The sequence below is a fragment of the Lathyrus oleraceus genome, chromosome 7 (assembly GCF_024323335.1).
Source record: "Lathyrus oleraceus cultivar Zhongwan6 chromosome 7, CAAS_Psat_ZW6_1.0, whole genome shotgun sequence".
NCBI classification, from domain to species: domain Eukaryota; kingdom Viridiplantae; phylum Streptophyta; class Magnoliopsida; order Fabales; family Fabaceae; genus Lathyrus; species Lathyrus oleraceus.
The window spans coordinates 246461258-246482727 of NC_066585.1; the positions used below are offsets into that span (position 1 = coordinate 246461258).

Genomic DNA, 21470 nt, shown 5'->3' on the forward strand with positions numbered 1-21470 from the left:
ACAAACAATACACAATCCCAAGATATGGCTCAAATGAGCAAAGTGAAAAAGGACTTAAACATAAACAAGTTATATGAAATGTAAATGGCAATGGATGATAAATGACTGAAAATAAAATTGCATAAAGTAAATGACTTGAAAGTAAAAGCATAATGAATAAAAGTTAGTCAATGGTTAGTGTTAAGTTAATGGTGAGTTTTAATTGATTAATTCATTCTTTGGAGAACACTCAATCATTCATTCACAAGTATGGATCCTTAAACCAAGACATTTTCCATGAGAAGGGCTCCAACTTGGATAATTCAACAAGCATGTCGCTAGCTCCCATGAAAGGAAAAAAGGTCAAGTCTCTATACAATACCATGAAGAATGGGAGATTTACCATCTCGCTTACTAGAATGTTATGCCTTGGGGGTCAAATTTAGCTCTATGCTAAGCAATCATAATTGGACTTATGTAGAAGTCATAACTATCTGAGGCCGGCAATAAAAATATAGGTGTTAATGCATGTTAGAGATTTGGTACAAAGAACCAACCTTCTAAAACATGCCACACACTAAAAGAAAATGGGAATGACCTATCTCAGTCATACTTATATTGATTCATCTCACACAAGGCCATTGATGAATCAATTAGCCTTTAGACATTAGAGATTTCATTGGTCAAATGAGGGAATGGGAAAGAATAGGGATGAAGATGAAGAGGGAGGGGAAGATAGAAACACAAATTGATCATGAGAGGAATTTCATCAAATCAAAACCATCCATTCATTTTGGGAGGTGAAATGTACATTTCATCAATCCCCTAAATTCAATGGTTTTGATCCAACAAAATACAAATCAATCATGACCAAGGCGCAAACAGAAAGTCAAACATCACAAGACCATAAAAATGGCTCAACAATGTTTTTAAACATTTAATCAATTAAAAATCAATCAAAAATGAATTAAAATACATTTTAATTTGGACAAAACCTCAAATCCCTTCAAAACACCAAATAAATGGCCAATGGATTTATCCTAGGTCAAACAAGGTCAAAGGACCTTAGACAAAAAATTTCATGATTTTTAAAAAGTCAGAAGTATTTTTAAACAATTAAAAATATGCACAAAAACATTTAATTCATGAAAAATACCAAAGTTAATCCAAAAAATAATTTTAATTCAAAATATGGAAGAGAAAAATATTTAAAGATTTTTGGTGAAAGTCCCATATTTTTTAGATTAAAAATGAAATTAATATGAATTAAACAAAATAAAGGGATTAAATGAAAAATTAGAAAATATAATAAAATTAAAAAAAAACAAGGGCCATCAAATCTCCCTCATTAATTGAGGCGGCATATCTGATGGCCACGCACGCGATATCCACGATGGACCAAGTCAAATGCGTTGCAAAGTTGGTAATCAAAATGCACGCTAAAGATTAAAACGTTTGAATCAAATTAGAAGGATGGGAACATGCCAACACACCACCGGAGCTAGGGCTCCGGTCATCTTCTCCGGTGAACCTCACCGGATTGGATGACCACCAACCATCACCAAAATGAAAAACACGGACATGATTTTAAAGAAAAAATGCCCAGGAGCACGAATCTGACATCCATTTCTTCCAATTCCAAATATATTAAAAGATACATGGATTTGAAATTTGAGGTTCATGATCTGATTTGCTTCGATTTGATCTCAAAGCAACTCAATCTTGTTGCCTACATTGATAGGACTTCAGCCAACTAAAAATCAAAGAGAATGGTGAATAATTGAGAGAGAATTGAAGGCTCAAAGTTTCTGAAAAATCACCTCCGGGTAGCTTCAAATTGGCTTAATCTCAATCTGAATTTGCTTGATTCCTCCTCCTCTTGCTTGCAGTGATCAGTTGAGATGAAAAAGGCTATGAATCCTTGGAGTTTGAACTTCAAAATAGAAGGTGAAATTCAAACTGATTTCAAAGGAATCTTCAAGGAATTCTATGGTGTAAGGTTCTGATATCTCTTGGTAAAGCTTGGGTAAGGTGTGTGTGTTGATCTTGAGGCAATGCACTTGTTTATATAGCCAATGGAATTCAGCTTTGCACTCTTTGAAATTTTGACAAAATTAGAAACAGTGGTGCATGGATGCATGGGAAATGCACTAGGCCCAATCAATGATGCAATCCAACTTCAATTCATGCATAATGAGTACAGAGGTCATCACATGGAAGCATGCAAAGAGAAATGAGCATTTGAATCCAAAACTTGCCAAAACAAACCTAACAAAGGAGCCATGTGCAAGTCACTCAAATCTTGTCCAAATAAAGTGATCTTTCACTTTTTGGAAAGGTAACATCAAGGGGAACAACTTTCATGTTGAACATTTTTTCATTTGAAGCTTGGATCATGATGAATGTTGAGGTGGAAAGTTTGAGAAATCAAACATAATTGAAAATTTTCTTAGTACAAAGTCAAATGAACACTTCTTCCACCTTGAATAACTTTTGCTATGAGTTTCAAATGGAAAACATTCCGTCATCAATGTTGTAGATATTTCAATACACTTCAATTTGGTCATAAATTTGACCTCATTTGGATTTGGCATGAGGGAGTTATGCATTTTAGAAGTTGAGGAAAATTGTTTGTTCAATGGTAATGGCCCAAAATGACCTATAATGTTTCCTCTTGGCACATGCCCTTGTAAGTTGAATTTGACATTTCTCAAGGAATAAATGTTGGATAGGACATCTTGAAATTTATAATGAAACTTAGATGGCCTCCATATCATAAAAATTGAGCAAGTTATGATCCTTGGAAGTTAACCTCCTAACTAGGGTTTAGACAAAATGACCTATAATTTGTCACCATAAAAAATTACTTTCCAAGCAAAACTAGATCTTTATGTAAACATGAATTTTTTTTGGAATGTCATAAAGAGTAACATTACTCTTGGAATAATTTTCATATGACAAAAATTGTATGAGATAGGGTCTAGGGAACCCCAACTTTGACCAGTTGACTTTCTCTGGTCAACCACTTTGAACCAACTTGCAAACTTGAAGTTATCTTGATCTTTAGGATTCATGGAGGATGATATATGTATAAGATGATGTAATATGAAGTATCATTTGAAATATTTGATCAAATTATGAAGAAACTTATTGAGGAAGTCACACAAGATACCTAGATGAATTAGGGTTTCCAAGGCAAACAAGCTTCAAACTCTTGATGATTTCTTGATCAAAATGATAAATGAAGATCATGGGAATCCATATATGATGTCTAGAACCATTTTGAATCATCTCTTGATTGATCTCCTTGCATTGAGGGTCTCAAACCTTAATTGTGAGCTTGATGAGGCATTTGTGGATGCACACACTTCCTACAAAAGAAACAAAGCTATACATAGACATATTTTTGGTATTTTGGTTAGTAAAGAAAGAAAAAAAAAGTATGATACAATTAAATGTGCTTGGTGATCTCTCCCAATGTAAACCTAATGAATGAGGGGTAAGGAGGATGCCAAGGTGTGATCCCAAAGTCAATGCATATAATGAGATAACATAAGGGATCTTAGGGTCAAAATTGGGGTCTTACAGCTGCCCTTATTTAAGGACATTCTAACTGAGGGGAATTGCGAGCATTGTCTCCAACAGCTGATCCATCTTCTCTTAGATCGTATTGATGTTTGTCCTCATGGTAATTTGGTTAGTTGTTGAAAAGTATTATCTTCGGCAAATATTTTTATATCGTATCCACAAAGATTGGTTGATATTACCGCCGTTCTATAATCCAAATGTTGTAAGTTTAGAAAGTAACAAGGTTGTTTTGGTTGGAAAGTTATCTTGTGAGTAAATGTCACTAAAAACAGTAAAATGGTTTTAATCTAATGTAAAATCTTGGCAAGATTGGAGTTCACTATTTCAAATGCTTATGATTCCTTATGATAAATAAATAGATTCAAGATTATTGATGATGTTCAAGTATCCTCTCAAAGTCATTTATGTCTAAATGATATTGTGATAATCACTATATGGATCCTTAGACGATCTCTCCACCTAACTATCAATATAGCAATCTTTAATGCTTAATACCAAAGAAGAGTAATGAATAAATCTATCTCTATAACTTATTCACTACTTGAAAATCTGTTTTATGTCAAGACTCAAATAATCTCTCTCGACAACTACTCAAATCTGGTTTTCAACTTAGGGCAAAAACAGTATTCAATACATCAACAATCTTTATCATATATATAAATAAAATGGAATACATAAACATATGAGAATAGCTACTACCTCCAATCTTGACAAAAGGGAGTTTAGCTCCTCATCATCATTGTTACAAAGCAGAATGTTAAAGAAGAAAAACTTTGTTTTCTCTCTTACAAATATCTCTCAATGTCAATCTGTGAATGATAATGAATGAATACTGAATAATGTGTTTTTCTCTCCTAAAAGAGTTGACATTTCCTTAATTGATCATTTCCATCCAAAGCAGAAAAGCTATTCCAAGACAGACCCAAAATGGCATAACCAGCTGGCCTTCAAAACAACACTTTTGACCCAAAAATCAGCTTGCTGGATTCGCAGGGTTCGCGGGGCGAACTGAAACTGTCTCATTCAGTTCGCGGGGCGAAAGATGTTCGCGGGGCGAACTGAAGCTGCCTCAGCTTCCTTTCTTTGCAAGCTTCATCCAAAATCTTCCATATTATGATGCTGCAATCCAAAAGCTTTCTCATCCAAAATATCTACAAAACTAATAGAAATGTGAAATAACTATTCAAAATAAAATAAATTAAACGTAATTGGATTTATACGAATTAATAAGAATAAAAAGTGTGTAATTACATCAAAACTTGGTAAAAGGGACCAATAAAATGATATAAAAAGTAGTACTAATTGGTCCCTAACAACTCTCCCCAACTTAGCATTTTGTTTGTCCCTAAACAAAAGTTTCCACCCTCACAACCAAAACAGTGACACAAAAGATCGAAGCAAGGATTTACCAAGGACCTTCAAATGGTTCAAAAGTGTTTGGCACTTTCTCAATCCACCTATCTCAATTCTCGACAAAACATGAATAAGAGAAATGGTTGAGTGCAAAAATCATTCCAAGGAATTCAAAGCCAAATATGTCAAAATTGAATCAAACTTACACACACATCATAATAATGATGAATAACATGAAGGGTTACTTTCACTCATCCAAGCAATTAAATAAATAACAACTCAAATCATGCGGTTATCACAACAAATACCAAATCATGTGAAAAATTAGAATCAAGAGGTCTTTCAAAGGTTGTAATGTGGCTTAGGTTACAAGAAAGGATATGATTAAGAGAATTCAACCAAATTGCCTATCCTAAGGGAGCATTCCCAAATATTCAACTCTACACAATTTCCATTTCTTTGATCCTTATCTTTTTCTTTTTCTTTTTCTTTCCACATCCACACAACCATGAGCATTTCTTTGTTTTTTTTTCTTTATTTTCTTTTTCGTTGCTCTATGGTTTCAAGGGTGATTTCTTTTTCTTGTTTCTTTTCAAATTTTCACCCTTTCATAAGAAACTCACTTTTCCAAGTTTCTAATCACTTCTCATTTTACTCTCCCCAACTTAGGTTTCAAAACCAAATTTATTAAATAATGCTCCCTACTTAGAAATAAGCAAAAGGCAAAATTTGCAACAACTCGATTTGATGTTTCAATTGATACGAAAGAAATTAGGATTCATTTATTCCACAATTTTCAATTGATTTTTCAATGATTAATAAAATGAATCCTAAAATAAGCTCAAAGGGGTTTAACTAAGGATTATTCCTCACAAGGTTAGTTGATTCAGGCTTTTTGGTCAAGTGGTTTCTCTCACAAACAATGCCTCTATCATTTTCAAAATTTTTCACACAAAAATAGATTGATGCATGATTTAGCATGATAAGAATGAGTTGAAATAGTGCTCGGTTTTCCGCTTTTTAGTGTACAATGGAAAACCTCCTCACAATTGGTTAAGTCCTATTTTGATTCAAAAATGACATATACTTCAATGAATTTATGACATGGAATTTGCACACACCATCAAACTATTCATGTTAAGTCTAGAAAGCGATAAAGTGTACCTTGAAATGCCAACACTAATTCTTATCATCACCACTCGAAGTGTCTTATGCTTCTTTCTTTGCGAACATTTCTTGGTTGCTTTAAGCTTGACTTAAGAGTAAGACAATTAAACAAAAATGTTGGTAAACCAATTTGATTGTAACACACTTAAATTTAAAAAAGTATTCATGCAATTATCAAAACAACTAACAAACCCAAGTTCAAAATTCAACAAAAACAGTAATAATACACAGAAAACTCAAAATAAAAACAAACCCTACAATTCAACAAACTCCTCAATCTTCCTTCATTTCATCGCCATGGGTTGCACCACCTCCTGCACCCCCCTAAAAAATATTGGCCTGCCCTCAGGCCACTTAGCATAATCAACAAAATGCTCCTAGGAAGGGAATGGAGAGGAGAAGTTTTGAAATTTGGAGGTTTGGAAGTGAAGCAGCGAGGTTGTTGAAAGAATCTCCTAAGTTTGTGAAAATAGGAATGAAACGAAAATGACATAAAACAGAACTTAAATGGTTCTGCCACGCTCAGTTCGCTGGGCGAACCTTGTTCGCGGCGCGAACTGAAGCTGTGAATTCAGTTCGCGGGGCGAACAGCAAAAAACAGAACCCAATTTCACAAAATTTAACACAGCAGAAAATCAACTTATCAGAAAAAAAAAGAAAAAAAATGCAGACTTACAATGTTGGGTTGCCTCCCAACAAGCGCTTTGTTTAACGTCGTGTAGAGCTCGACGGTTCAACGGTCTTCATGATCCGGCTTTGTTGAGCAACTTCCTTAAGGGCTTTGTTGTCTTTAAGAGGTTCTTGATGAACCTTCGATAAAATCTGATACCACCCGTTTTCGGAACTATTCGCACAACACTCACCCATTCACCATCGGAGATAGAACAAATCATCCCGGCCTCCAATAGTTCGACAACTTCCTTCTTTTTTAGCACTTGAATCAATTTGTCTTCCTCTTTTGTGGACAAGGTGTTGCTTATAATCACCGGTTTAGTGCATTCGTCACCAAGGAACACATACTTCAAGTGTGAAGGAAGCATTTTTAACTCTAATTTTGGTTCTTCCGTTTTCTTCATCGCATCCAAGTCCTCCTTTGTTTCTTCTTGATAAGTAAGCTCACCACAAGATTCTAACTCATGCAACATTGCTTCAATCTTTTTTTCCTCATTTTCGGTCAACATGTTGTATGCTCCGATAAGAGATCTTTCTAGAGGATTAGAAATATGAACTTGATTTGCGACCTTCACTACTTCCTCTTCAATTGCGTCAATTCGGAAAGAATCATGTTTGTCATTTGGATGCTTCATAGCCTCAAAAAGATTAAAGGTCACTTCTTCGTCTTGCACTCTCACCTTCATTAGTCCATCATCTATGTCAATCATCATCCGGGCTGTTTTCATAAAAGGTCTTCCAAGAATTAGAGGCACATCACGATCCTCATCCATTTCTACTATCACGAAATCCACCGGAAACAAGAATTTGTCCACTTTCACTAACATGTCTTGAGCAATTCCGTATGGTGAAGTGGTAGACTTGTCGGCTAGTTGCAGAGTCATCCTTGTCGATTTGATCTCCACATTTCCCAATCTTTTCACAATGGAGAGGGGGATTAAATTGATGCTAGACCCCAAGTTAATCAAACCATTACCGATGTATATGCTTCCAATGGTTACCGGTAAAACAACTCGGCCCGGATCAGACTCCTTCCTTGGGAGAGTCTTTTGGATGATGGCACTACACCGTGCATCAAGCAATATGGTTTCGTCTTCCACGTGTCTCCTTTTCTTTGTAAGAATTTCCTTCATGAACTTTGCATACCGTGACATTTGTTCTAATGCATCGGCAAATGGAATATTGATTTGTAGTTGTTTGAATATGTCCATGAACCGTGCATAATGCCTAGCATTATCCTTCTTTGATGGTGCGTGCGGATATGGTAAATGTTGAACTGGAATGACCTTCACTCCTTTGTCTCTTTTTTTCTTCTTTCTTGGTTCGATTTCCTTATTCATTTCCGCTTCACACTGTTGTTCCTCCATCAATTGCTGGTTCTGTTGTTTTCGCGACGCGAAGGGAGATCGCGGTGCGAACTGAGCATTTTCAGCCACTTTCTCCTTTCCACAAGCCACATCCTCATTTTCCAGCACATCATCCATATCATTCTCAACTGTAATTTCGTCACCCTTTTTACTTGTCAACTCTCTACCGCTTCTAGTAAAAATTGCTTTACAATGCTCCTTTGGATTGGGTTGAGTGTTAGCGGAGAAAGAAGATCCTGCGTTTTGTTCCGACAGTTGCTTTGCAAGTTGGCCTACTTGAGTTTCCAGATTTTTAATTGCTGCTTCGTTACTCTTCTGATTTTCCATGGAAGCTTGCATGAATTGTTGAAGAGTATCCTCTAGCTTGGAACTTCCTCCTTGCGACTGCTGTCCTTGAGAATTTGGATGTTAGTAAGGACTCTGCTGCTGAAAATTTTGATTGTTGAACCTTGATGGTTGATAACCTTGATTGTTCCTTTGATAGCCTTGATTTTGATTGTTCACATAGCTTACTTCTTCCAGTGGAGGACAAAAACCAGTAGGATGTTCTCCTTGACATAATTCGCAACATGCTACTTGATGTCGAACTTGAGAACTTTGAATCTCCTTCATTTGCTGTGGAAGCTTGGCCATTTGTTGAGTAAGCAACTCCACTTGTTGAGAGAGTAGCTTGTTTTGAGCAAGAATGGCGTCATTGGTATTTAACTCAAGAACTCCCGGTTTACGTTGTGAAGGACTACGGTCATGTTGACTTTGATGATCATTGAGTGCCATCCGATCAATAATGACTTTAGCTTCTTCAGCATTCTTTGACATAAGAGAACCACCCGCGGTGGCATCCAAAAGTGTTCTATGAGTTTATTGGAGTCCATTTAGAAAAATATGGATTTGAGTGTGCTCATCAAAACCATGTCCTTTGCATTTTCTCAACATTGATTTGAATCTTTCCCAAGCTTCATTTAGAGACTCGTTGCCTCCTTGAGTGAATACCGCAATAGCCGTTTTGGCTTCCATGAATCGGGATTGAGGAAAATATCTTTCTAAGAACTTTTCTTCTAACAAATTCCAATCCGTCATCACTCTTGCTGCTTGATCAAGGTACCACTCTTTTGCCTTTCCCACTAAGGAGTGTGGGAACATCCTTTTAAATAGTGCCTCTTCACCCGTTTCATCAATTCCCGTAGAACCCGCAATCTCATAAAATTTGATGAGATGGGTGTACGGATCTTCATGATCCATTCCGGTGAATGGATTTGCATAGAGAAGTTGGAGGATTCCGGTCTTCATCTCAGTATTTCGTCCTCCACGGGCAAATTGAGCATTCCTTCTTGGACTATTAGCGGACATTTCGGTACGATTGTCATCCGCCATGTTTCCTTCACAAGCCTCTACAACCACTTCTTCGATTTGAACAAGTGCGGAAGTAGATGCTTCTTCTCTCCGGTTCCTCTCTTCGGCTAGTTTCCTTCTTCTTCGTGTTTTGCTATTGAGTTTCCGAAGTGTTCTTTCAATTTCAGGATCGAATTGAAGTTGCTCCTCGGTTGCTTTTCCTCGCATGCACTAGAATCTAAAAAAAAACTAACAAACCAAGTGAAACAAAAGAGGGATAGTAATAAAAGTAACAAAACTTAAAATAATGAATTATTGCAATGCTTGTAATATCGAACACCAATCCCCGGCAACGGCGCCAATTTGTTGAAAAGTATTATCTTCGACAAATATTTTTATATCGTATCCACAGAGATTGATTGATATTACCGCCGTTCTATAATCCAAATGTTGTAAGTTTAGAAAGTAACAAGGTTGTTTTGGTTGGAAAGTTATCTTGTGAGTAAATGTCACTAAAAACAGTAAAATGGTTTTAATCTAATGTAAAAGCTTGGCAAGATTGGAGTTCACTATTTCAAATGCTTATGATTCCTTATGATAAATAAATAGATTCAAGATTATTGATGATGTTCAAGTATCCTCTCAAAGTCATTTATGTCTAAATGATATTGTGATAATCACTATATTGATCCTTAGATGATCTCTCCACCTAACTATCAATATAGCAATCTTTAATGCTTAATACCAAAGAAGAGTAATGAATAAATCTATCTCTACAACTTATTCACTACTTGAAAATCTGTTTTATGTCAAGACTCAAATAATCTCTCTCGACAACTACTCAAATCTGGTTTTCAACTTAGGGAAAAAACAGTATTCAATACATCAACAATCTTTATCATATATATAAATCAAATGGAATACATAAACATATGAGAATAGCTACTACCTCCAATCTTGACAAAAGGGAGTTTAGCTCCTCATCATCATTGTTACAAAGCACAATGTTAAAGAAGAAAAACTCTGTTTTCTCTCTTACAAAAATCTCTCAATGTCAATGTGTGAATGATAATGAATGAATACTGAATAATGTGTTTTTCTCTCCTAAAAGAGTTGACATTTCCTTAATTGATCATTTCCATCCAAAGCAGAAAAGCTATTCCAAGGCAGACCCAAAATGGCAAAACCAGCTGGCCTTCAAAACAACACTTTTGACCCAAAAATCAGCTTGCTGGATTCGCAGGGTTCGCGGGGCGAACTTTGTTCGCGGGGCGAACTGAAGCTGTCTCATTCAGTTCGCGGGGCGAACTGAAGCTGCCTCAGCTTCCTTTCTTTGCAAGCTTCATCCAAAATCTTCCATATTATGATGCTGCAATCCAAAAGCTTTCTCATCCAAAAATTCTACAAAACTAATAGAAATGTGAAATAACTATTCAAAACAAAATAAATTAAACGTAATTGCATTTATACGAATTAATAAGAATAAAAAGTGTGTAATTACATCAAAACTTGGTAAAAGGGACCAATAAAATGATATAAAAAGTAGTACTAATTGGTCCCTAACATTAGCCTCAACTTGCTCTAACGTCATCTTGTAGTTGCTTCGTGTCTCGTATCGGTGTTGATTAGTCAGTATGGTTGGATAAAGGGTACAAAGGTTGGGTAAGTTTTTTGAATTTTTATGAAGCGTGATGCATAATGAAGATGCGAATGTCATGCGTATTTTATTTTCAGGGAATCATTCGAGTTTCATTAGTTGTTAGTAATTCGAAGAAACAAGAAATACTTAGAATAACAATAATGGAGTAATTTTTAAACGTCATTCATTCAAGTACATAACATAGGGGTCCAAAAAGGCCATAGGTCAAAATACATTTGTTTAAAGGAAAAATATAAGACATAAGAAAATTAAACTGCAGGCTTTCTGGCTTGAAGCTCTTCTAGTTCTTATTGAATCTCTTTAACAACCCTTTACAAAGCAGAATGAAACTGATTATGGCTGGAGGAGTGCTATCTTCCTTCAACTCTTCAACTGCGTCTCTTAACTTCCATGGTAATTCTTTAGCCGCCCAATTACAGAACCCCACTAGCCCATCGAGTTTTGCACGGAACGTATCCTTATCTCCTTGCAAGAAGTCTATGGTCTTCTTAAAGGACTCATAATCTTCAATCACATAGTCTCGCTCCTTCAACCATATGGAGTTGTCTTGGTGTAATGACTCTAGTTGGTTCTTCCAATAGGTGGCAGACTCTTTTGCATCTCTTATTTCTCAACACTTTTCTTCCCATATCATGGGCGAAACCCTAGAAGCTTCAGTGGCTATATTCTTGAGTCGGCGTTTCTGATCTACTTCAACCTTTGCATGACGAACAGAATTGGTGAGTTCTTTAATCTGAGCCCCAAGTGTATCTCTTATCGTCTTGTTTTTCTTTGTGGCTAGATGCCACCAACGCTCATTGTCTTGACATTCTTTGAGCTCGTCTTAGTTGACCCTTAAGAGTATCTAAACAATGGTCAGCTTGTTCTAATCCCACTCTGATCTTTTTTCTCTTATGCTCCTCTTTGTTGAACTTTTCCACATGTGCTTGAAGCTGTGCATCCTTTCTCTCAAGCTCCCATTTCATGGTGTTTTTCTCATTAATGGTTTGCTGGAGTTTTATCTGCAACTCTTCATTCTCTTTTTCTAGCTTTGCCATGGTGGTCTTGAGTTCCTCCACTTCTTCAATAGGGACGTGGGTGAGCTTAGGTTCAGGAAGAGGTGCAGGTGTCCGAATAACAAATGGCATTTTAATCATCTCCACCCTTTCCTTTACCCAATGAAAATATGGTTCTTTTGTAATCCCATTTGCTCTCCCCAAATCAGCTTTCCCTTTTCGATTGAAATTCTTCCAAGCCTCTTTGATTCTTTGGAACAAGCTAGTATTCTCAACCCCAAAGTCAAGTAACAAGAAAGCTTCCAAAGACCCTGCCTCTGGAGGGCCTTCCATTGGGTAGCCAAGTTGTCTGAGTGATAGAACCGGGTTAGCATTCACACATCCTTGAGTTCTAATAAGTGGTAGATTAGGGAAATCCCCACTGCTGAATACGATGTCCATGTTGATGTATTCTTTGGAATACCAAGAAAGATCTTCAGATCGGAGTGATCCCAATCTCTGAGGCCAACTAACATCTGTCTGTTCAACCCAAGCACCTGTCTTCGGAAGATGTTCTAGAAACCACTGATATAATAAAGGAGCACAACAAGCAATCATTCCTTTCTTCTTAGTGTACCTATGGCTTATGTAATAGTAAACATCAGCTAACAAGGTAGGTACTAGGTTTCCAGTAAGGAAAACACAAATAACAGCCATGTCTACAAAACCATCCATATTTGGGAACAGGACGACACCATAGATGGCTAATGCAATAGCAGAGTAACAAGCATCCCAACTTTCTGCTTTTATTAGGGTATGAGCTCTCTCCAAGAGAAAACCTAGCGAAAATCCTTTGGTACTCCCTTTGGTCTCTAGGTTAGCCTCTACTTCCTTTTCATCCATGTGAAGCGTGCTAGCAATAATCTCAAGGGGCAAAGATTCATCTATCCCTTCAAATAGTGGCTTGTTCTTCATAGGAATCCTAACAAGACGCTCGAATTCTTCTAACGTTGGTGCTAGCTGGAAGTCTTGGAATGTGAAGCATCTTAAAGGTAGGTCATGGAATTGGGCCAAGGTGATTAAAGTTGTATAGTCTACTCGTTGGTTGAGGATGCTGAGCAGATTTCCATAATATTTCCCAAAGTTAATTCTGTATACCGGGTGCATCTGAGAGACCAAGTCACGTAAGCTCCTTAGATCGGGATCTTTGAACTTGAAAGAGTAAATGTTTCTTTTGCTTGATTCCATGTTTCTTGAATTCCTGCAACTTATGACACTCAGATTCCTTGGAAATAAAATAATATGAATGTTATGTTATGAATGATATTATGCATGCCATAGGCAAGTCAACATATAGACCGTGAGAGTGGGTATTCTTGGTTACTAAACAAAACCCTTTTGGGAGGATGCTAAAGTTAAAAGGTTTCCAAAGTCATCAATCACTATTTAGGAAAGTTATTGTCATGACGAAAACTCATCTGCCAATAACATCCCCAAACAGAGTCTCGTTTGGGTGAGACATTCGTATGGTCTCAAAGAGGTAAACTCCTAGTGGGTCCATACTACACAACTCTTGAATCCAAAGTTCTAATAAGGTTCTCAGAGTCATAGATCGAGGTTGGGAATACCACTGTAAGGTAGTAATACGCCCAAGGGATCTCATCTAATTGGGGCTTTAGTATCAACCCAATAAGTCTGGGACTTTTCAGGTAGATACTACATAAACACCGGATATAATGGGTTAAAAGGTCCCTAGAGTCATTGATCCAACTTGAGAATACCATCGTCGTGAAGAAAACTCGTCGGGCGACAATATCTCAAGAGAATCTCCTCTAGGCGGGGTCTTCGTATCTTCCCAACAAGGAAGATTCCTTATGGGCGCCCACTGCGTAACCACCAACTTAATCTTATGGTTTTTTTCAGACTCTGGTGGAGAGCCTATCTCACAAAGTATCACCAACTAGAGAACCCCAATAATACATAGCCAATAAAACATCATACAATAATTATGACAACATAATAATAATAGAATAAATAACAAACAGATAAACAAAATTAACACACAATACATCAACCAAACTAAATTAGGCTTCACTCTCTTTTGCTTGGAGCTAGTCCCCAGCAGAGTCGCCATCTGTTGCATCTCGAAAAATATGATTCCTCGCGATGGTCGCGGAAAAATTATGTTCGAACAGAGTCGCCACCGAACTTTATTTATCCCAATAAAGGGATAGGAAAATATCGATAAAACCTTTAGGAAATGGAATAATGGTCGTCGCAACCATATTCGGGTTCGGGAGTTGATTACGCAAGGGGAATGTATTAGCACCCCTCGCGTCCGTTGTACTCAACGGGAACCTTTTAGTTCTAATTTGCATTTTGAGTGTTAATTTATGTTTGTTTGTTATCTTTGGATTATAAAATTTTAAAAAAAATAGAAATGGATGAGAACCTCAGAAAAGGAAAGGGGAGGTTTTTTATTAGTGTGCTCGCGAAGATACAACAATCTCCTGCCTACGTATCCTTATGGTGTAATAAGGAAGTCAGAGCATTCGTAGTTCGGGGAACTACGGTTGGTTGGTGTCTTTTAGTGACCGAATGTTTTAGATCGCGTTCTAAAGGCTAAACTTTGGCTTGTCTACTCTCGGCGGAGGCTTAAGCATTGGTTTGTTATGTGCATTAGAAAGGATTAAATGGTGTTCTTTTTGAAAAGAGTTTTGGTCATACGGAAGTGACAAATTGGATTAATATGTTGGATGTTTTGATTGGTTGAGATTTTTTTGGTTGGATGACGATTACTCGGATAGTTGAGTAAGACAACTTGTATCCTAACAGTCGGGAAAGGGAATAGAAGACTCTAAACCATTTTATTTTTCATCCTTAATTATAAAAAGGATTTGATAGTAATTAAGGTTTTTTGAATGGATGACGAATACTCGGATAATCGAGTAAGACAACTCGTATCCTAATAATCGAGAAAGGGAATAGAAGACTCTAGACCTCTTTCTGTTTCATCTGAATATTTATGAAGATAAGGTTATATATGGTTGACGTATTTTATAATGAATGACAAGTACTTGAATGACTGAGTAAGACTACTCATATCCAAGCATTTGAGAAGAGGAGTTGAAAGCTCAAAACCTTCTCCTTTTTCGTATAGTTTATTAAGAAAATGATTTGAATAAGTTGTATGTTTGTGGAAAAATGACAATTGTTCGACTGACCGAGTAAGAGAAACTCGTATTCAAACAGATGAGGAGAGAAGTTGAAAACTCAAAGTCATCTCCCTTTTCATTTAGCTTATTATGAAAGTAATTTGATTTAATCGGGCTTTAAAAGTTTGTAGAGGAACGACAATTATTTGACTAACCAAGTAAGAGAACTTGTATTCAAATAGTCGAGGAGAAAAATTAAAGACTCAAAGTTATCTCCCTTTTGGTTTTTTGTTATAAAAGGATTTGATTTGTTTGTGCTTAAGTGGATTAGAAATGACGATTATTCGACTAACCGAGTAAAAGAATTCGTATTCAAATAATCGAGGAAAGGAGTTGAAAACTCAAAACCATTTCCTCTTTTATTCCTAAGTGAAATAACGTTTAATTGTGATCAGGTATTTTAATTCTTAATAAAGAATACTCGATGTTGGATCGAGGTTTTAAATTTTTATTTTGTGAATGAATTGAATTTAGTGAATAATTCATCTAATCGATTAATTAAAACCGAATAGGTCTCATTGTAAGAAGGCCCAAGAGTAAGTCATGTGAGGTTGATGGCGATGCTTATACAAGCGATCGACTTACAAAGGTGTTTTGAAAATGGGCTCGACTTTGAATCGAGAAATATGTGATTTATTTTTGAAATTGGTTCGAATGATTTTAAACCGGTGAAAACAACATAATCTTGTCACAATTGTAACACACCATACATATGCATTCAAGACTTGGTACAAATAAGTAGGTACAAAATAATAATGCACACACATTCCACAAAATGAGCTATTATTTAAATTACAAATGATAGTAACAATGATATTATTAATTAATTAAATAATTAATGGATTATTTGGTTAAATAATATAAATGATTAAATAGTAATGATATAAATAATTAAATAACTATCATTAGGGATTAATAACAACAATATATATATATATATATATATATATATATATATATATATATATATATATATATATATATATATATATATATATATATATATATATATATATATAATTTTGAAATAAAGTAAATGAAATAAATGAAATATTTAAATATTGTAAAAATAATTAAATAATCATCATTAGGAATTAATAACTATCTAATATATATATTTTATAAGTGTATAATAAAAATATAATAAAGAAAAAAAAATGAACAAGTAAAAAAAATGAAGAAAATGGGCTGGTATTAAGTGAGGCCCAAATCTGGGCGCTGCACTTGAAACAGAGGGGCTGTAAAAAAGCCAAAAAAAGGGTATTTGGGTCCAAACTAAAGGCCTAAAACGCAGGGAAAGGTTGCTGAGCCCAGTCAACCTTGCTGACTTCTAGCTAAACTCTTGACTATCAGATCCACTGATCTGACTTGGTCAAACGGATGTGTGGAAGTTGACTGCAGTGAACGGTAAGGAAACAAGGGGTGCCCACACTGGATCTCCTGGTTGACCAAGGTCAACTCAGGCGTGGCATTCTAGCACGACGCCACTTGGCGCACATGCGGAGGCTCCAAACGTTCATTTAAATAGAGAAATGAGGAAGAAACCCTCATTTGCACATTTGTCTTCTCTCTCTTCAATCACACGCTCTGCAACTCTCTTCTCCTCCCCGTCCTCCGCACGACCAATAACTGCCGGAGAAGACGGTGGCGGCCGACCAACCGTGGCGCCGCCTTCTTCTTCTCCGGCGACCACCACCCCAAAACCCAAATCTCTGAACACAAATCCTACTTATTTTTGGCCTCTGAACCCATATCCGACCTCCTATCTTCCAAAATCCGCTTCAATCAACCGGATCGATGTTCCAAAAGAAAGCACAAACCTAAACCCTAACTCAAATAATCTCTCACGCCACCAACGAAAACCCTAACTTATCCTAACCATAAATCAAAATCTAAACAGCAATAGGCAAACATGTGAAAAACCAAACCCTAAGTTTTGAAATTCGACCTTCTAAAGTCACGATTTTGAGAAATTAATAAAGGGGTTTTGTTTGATTTGTAGTGACGAACAAAATACATATGTATTTCAAGCGAGGAAAGGAAATAAGAGAACCACTTGGCTGAGTTGCGTCCGGCGACGTGAGCTTTTCGTCGCTATTGAGATAAGTTCTTCTCCCCCTCTAAATCTCTCTTCGTCTTCTTCTATTCTTTCTTCTTATTTTTTGAATGTTCTTCTGTTTGATGTTGTGTTGCTTTGTTCGAATGTTAGGGTTTTGATGTTTAACAAATTATTTTTGTTTTTTATTCTTGGATTCTAAAACCGTGCATGTCCTACTGGTAATCTGCTTTTGATATATATGATGAATCTTTTGTTCTTGAGATAACTTGTTAGATTATCCTTTCCAGATTTTATGGGATTGTTGTTCTGTGGATTTAAAGTTGTTTGAATTAGTGTTCATTATGGCCTCTTGTGCAAAACAATAACCTGAGCATTTTATTAGTTTATTTTCCAATTTTCTTTAAGCACTTATTTGATAAGCCCTTTTAATCTCTGAATTGATTTTTGTAGGTTTATAAAAGGTGAAGAGATGTTGATTGAAAGGAGCCTGCGCCTGCTCTAGTTGGATTTGGGGGCGCTTCACTTCAACAGGGTGGTTTTGGAAATGTCTTGAGGATCCCTTCTTCACACTACTGGACAATGCAGCAACCTTAAACTTTTTCTAAATCTACTTTGATGTACTTTGGACTTTTGGGACGTATTGTATTAATCTATGAGACTGTTTGTAACATGTGTACAATTTTAATTTAAGACCTTTTTTGGGTATTTATGTAAATGCTTTTGGATTAATTATGTAAGCTTTTGGAGTTATTTGGATAATTATGTAACTTTGGGAATTTTTTGTAACATTTTGGACTTAAAATTCAATTATGCAATTTAATCTCTTTTTTTTAAAACATTTAAACTTTGTCTTAATTATTTTACTTGTGTTAATCAATTAAAGTGTTTAAACTTTATCTCAATCTGAAAATGGATTGGGCCATAATGCAATTAAATTGGACTTTCAACTTGGTCACCTTTAGCATATTACTATTAACCAAAATAAAATGTGACAAAAGATCTAAAATAAAACATGCCACAAATATTGCAATTTCAACCTTAATCACAAAAACCAACACATACACATACATATGGTGACTTGATCTAAACCAACACACGCGTACTTAAAAAAATGCAAATTTAGTTTAAGGATTTATGAATGGTTTAGAAATTTGGTACATATATTTGAGATGTGAAAATGAGCTTAATAACAAGTGATCATAAAAATAATCATGTCTCTTAATACTTACTGATAATCAAATGGACTTTGGATCAATGATGTAAAAAGATTTGAACCACACTTTGTAATTTTAATTATGGACATGTTTATGTGAATGACCCTTTTTTAAAACCAAGAGATCTCATGGATAAACCAAAATGGGCCTTGTTAACAAAAAAAGTCCCAAAATGCACATACCATCCCATGCTTTAGTAATAGCAATAAGAGACAAATGCAACAAATGTCTTTTTAAGGATCTCAACAGATGAAAATGTCACTGAAGATTTGATGTCACCAAGGGCTGAGAAACCCTAAGATAGAACTTATGCCTTAAGATAGAGTTCATGCCTTATGACATCTGATAGTGAATGCTGGTGAAGGATTTTTCCTTACCCTGACAAAATTGGGGTATGACAGGGCAAAAGACCAAAAAAAGAGTATCCGTCACTGGTTAAGGTGAACATATCAAGGATAAAGTCGGAGGAAGAATATCCGTCATCGGTTAGAATGAACATATCAAGGATAAACCAGCTGGGGAACAAATAGGAATTATATCTACCAGTTACCGGACAGAATACCAAAAAGAGAGTATCCGTCATTGGTTAAGGTGAACATATCAAGGATAGACTCAGCAGGGGAAAGTAGGAATTACAACTATCGGTTACTGGGTAGAATACCACAAAGAAGAGAAAATCCATCACTGATTAAAGTGAACAAATCAAGGATAGACTCTCTGGGGAATAAAATAGGGATTACAACTACCTTTTTACCGAGTAGAAGACCAAAAAGAGAGCATTTATCACTAGTTAAGATGAACATATCAAAGATAAACTCTAAGGAAGAATATTTGTCATCGGCTAGGATGAACATATCAAGGATAGACTCTCCGAGGAAACATGGAAACGAATCCGCTGGGGAACACAAAGGAAGTAGATTACATTTTATCGGGTATTTGGTAAAAGCAATGTACTCAACATCAAGAAGAATATTACTGGTTACCGGGTAATAGACTCTCGGGGGGCTAAAATATCTATCTAGACAATAACTAGAAAGAAACGGTCAAGCAAAGACTCAACCCGATAAGGATATAACTCAAGGGGAATGGTTCCATTCAGATAATTAACCGGGGAGGAAACTGAAATAACAATCAATCACGAGGAAATAACTTAGTGGGGAACGAGAAAGGTTAAACTCTTTCTTCTTAAGGGGCTGACACTCTACAATTGAAGGAGGACAGACAAACCAAATATGTATGAGGAAATAATATCACCAAAACAGGGGATCAAAAGAAAAATCAATGCGATAAAAAATGCATAATAAAATATATGATGTTGTGTTTTATGCATGAACATGTATGTATATGATTATAAATATGCTGACAAAACAGCACAAAGGATACAAATAACAAAGATTTGAATCATCACTACAATACTCGAGTAATCTCAAAAAGATGGAAACACCAACTGGAGAAAGTTCTAGGGATGAAAATAAATCATCTAGCTATGAATCAATATTCTATGGCTGGGAAAGTCATGGAGAATATGCTTTCAATCAATAATGGAAAACTCTGCGGGAAGAGAGCACTACTGAGGATGATCAACTAAACATGTCGAGGATAGGGAAGGATCTGTTGAGGATCCAAACAAATCAACACTGCAGGTAATTTTAAGTCAACACCATGCTAAATGCGAGACAACCTTGTAGGGGATGAAATCAAATACTACTTAAAATCAAACATTGCCGGAAAAGAGGGAACTTCTATCAAAAGATGAACTCTGGCGGGGAATACAAGAGATAAAAATCTGCATGAGGACTTAATCAAATTTCTAGGGATGTTGTGACAAAGACCGTCACATTCCTCAATAATCATCAAATTCTTCTTAGAAATTACAAAATAAACTGATTCCAAGGCAAAGATAACCAGATCTGGTTCACTCAAAGGAGAAATTGCTGAAGTTATGCAACACAATCAAATGCAAATGGAAACCAAATAAAGGTTCCGAATCTCCAGGGTCCGGTCATCCAAATCACAAACTGGGGGATACAAAACATGAGCACCTCAGCTGGGGAATATGGATTTGCAAAGGGGACTAATCATCAACTCAATTGGAGATGGGACCCACCAATTCTAATGGGGTTGATGAAATATTTAGGGAGAAGCTCATCAACCAAGCTGGGGATAAATGGCGAACTGTTGGGGAGGAAAAAGTTACCGAACCAACTACTCGGGGAAAACCAACAAGGCTTCACACTTCAAGACTTACTTGTTCTTATATTGATGTTGACATTCCTTACTGAAATCGATTATTCTTAGAGTGACTGCTTTTATTATTTCAAGAAAAATAATTATTCATTGATTTATTTCAAAATTATCATCATAAAAATTCAATTTTATTTAACAGAAGTAAATAAGGATAGAAATAATTGGATAAAAGCTCAACTTTATTTAATAGAATGGTAGTCCGTCAATGACGGGACTCCATGGATCTTTACAAAGTTTGAAAATGGTAATTTACATGGAAAAGGGTTACATTGAATATAATGATCACTACTCTCCCTATCGACTTTGAGATCTGTTGTGCTCTTGTCTTTGGTTGAGAATGATGAACCAGAGCCAAATGACTTGCTCAAAATTGTTCAAAGATCAGGACCATCCGGATGCAGTTACTTGCCATAATCCCTAATTTTTGCCTAGATTTCCTCAAGGTGGAGTACTCAATATACCGGGATAAGTTTTCTGTTTTATGTCTCTATCTTTTGCCTGGATCACTCTTTCGGGTTTTCAATCCACTAAGAGGCTCATTTTTGCCTAAGCCTCCCTTTCGCGTTTTCAACTTAGCAAGTTGTTCTTTTCTTTTTTAGTCAAAGTATTTCATGACTGCATCGGTATTCACAGGACGCATGAACTC

At 36.0% G+C, this 21470-nt stretch overlaps 1 protein-coding gene across 1 annotated transcript; it reads right to left on the minus strand.

Annotated features, from left to right (window-relative positions):
- Positions 1-11395: 11395 nt before the first annotated feature.
- Positions 11396-13337, minus strand: LOC127103232 (uncharacterized). The gene is made up of 2 exons (XM_051040498.1): positions 12270-13337; positions 11396-11641 (listed from the first exon to the last, which is right to left on the minus strand). Exons 1-2 carry the CDS (start codon positions 13335-13337, stop codon positions 11396-11398), a joined length of 1314 nt encoding a protein of 437 aa, XP_050896455.1.
- Between the last annotated feature and the right edge of the window lie 8133 nt (positions 13338-21470).

Bases quoted from the DNA above. Each gene is read 5' to 3' on its own strand.
- LOC127103232 (XM_051040498.1), bottom strand. From the start codon at position 13,337: ATGGAATCAAGCAAAAGAAACATTTACTCTTTCAAGTTCAAAGATCCC. The intron at 11,642-12,269 runs GTAAAGGAAAGG...ATATGGTTGAAG, and splicing joins AAGAACCATATTTTCATTGG to GAGCGAGACTATGTGATTGA.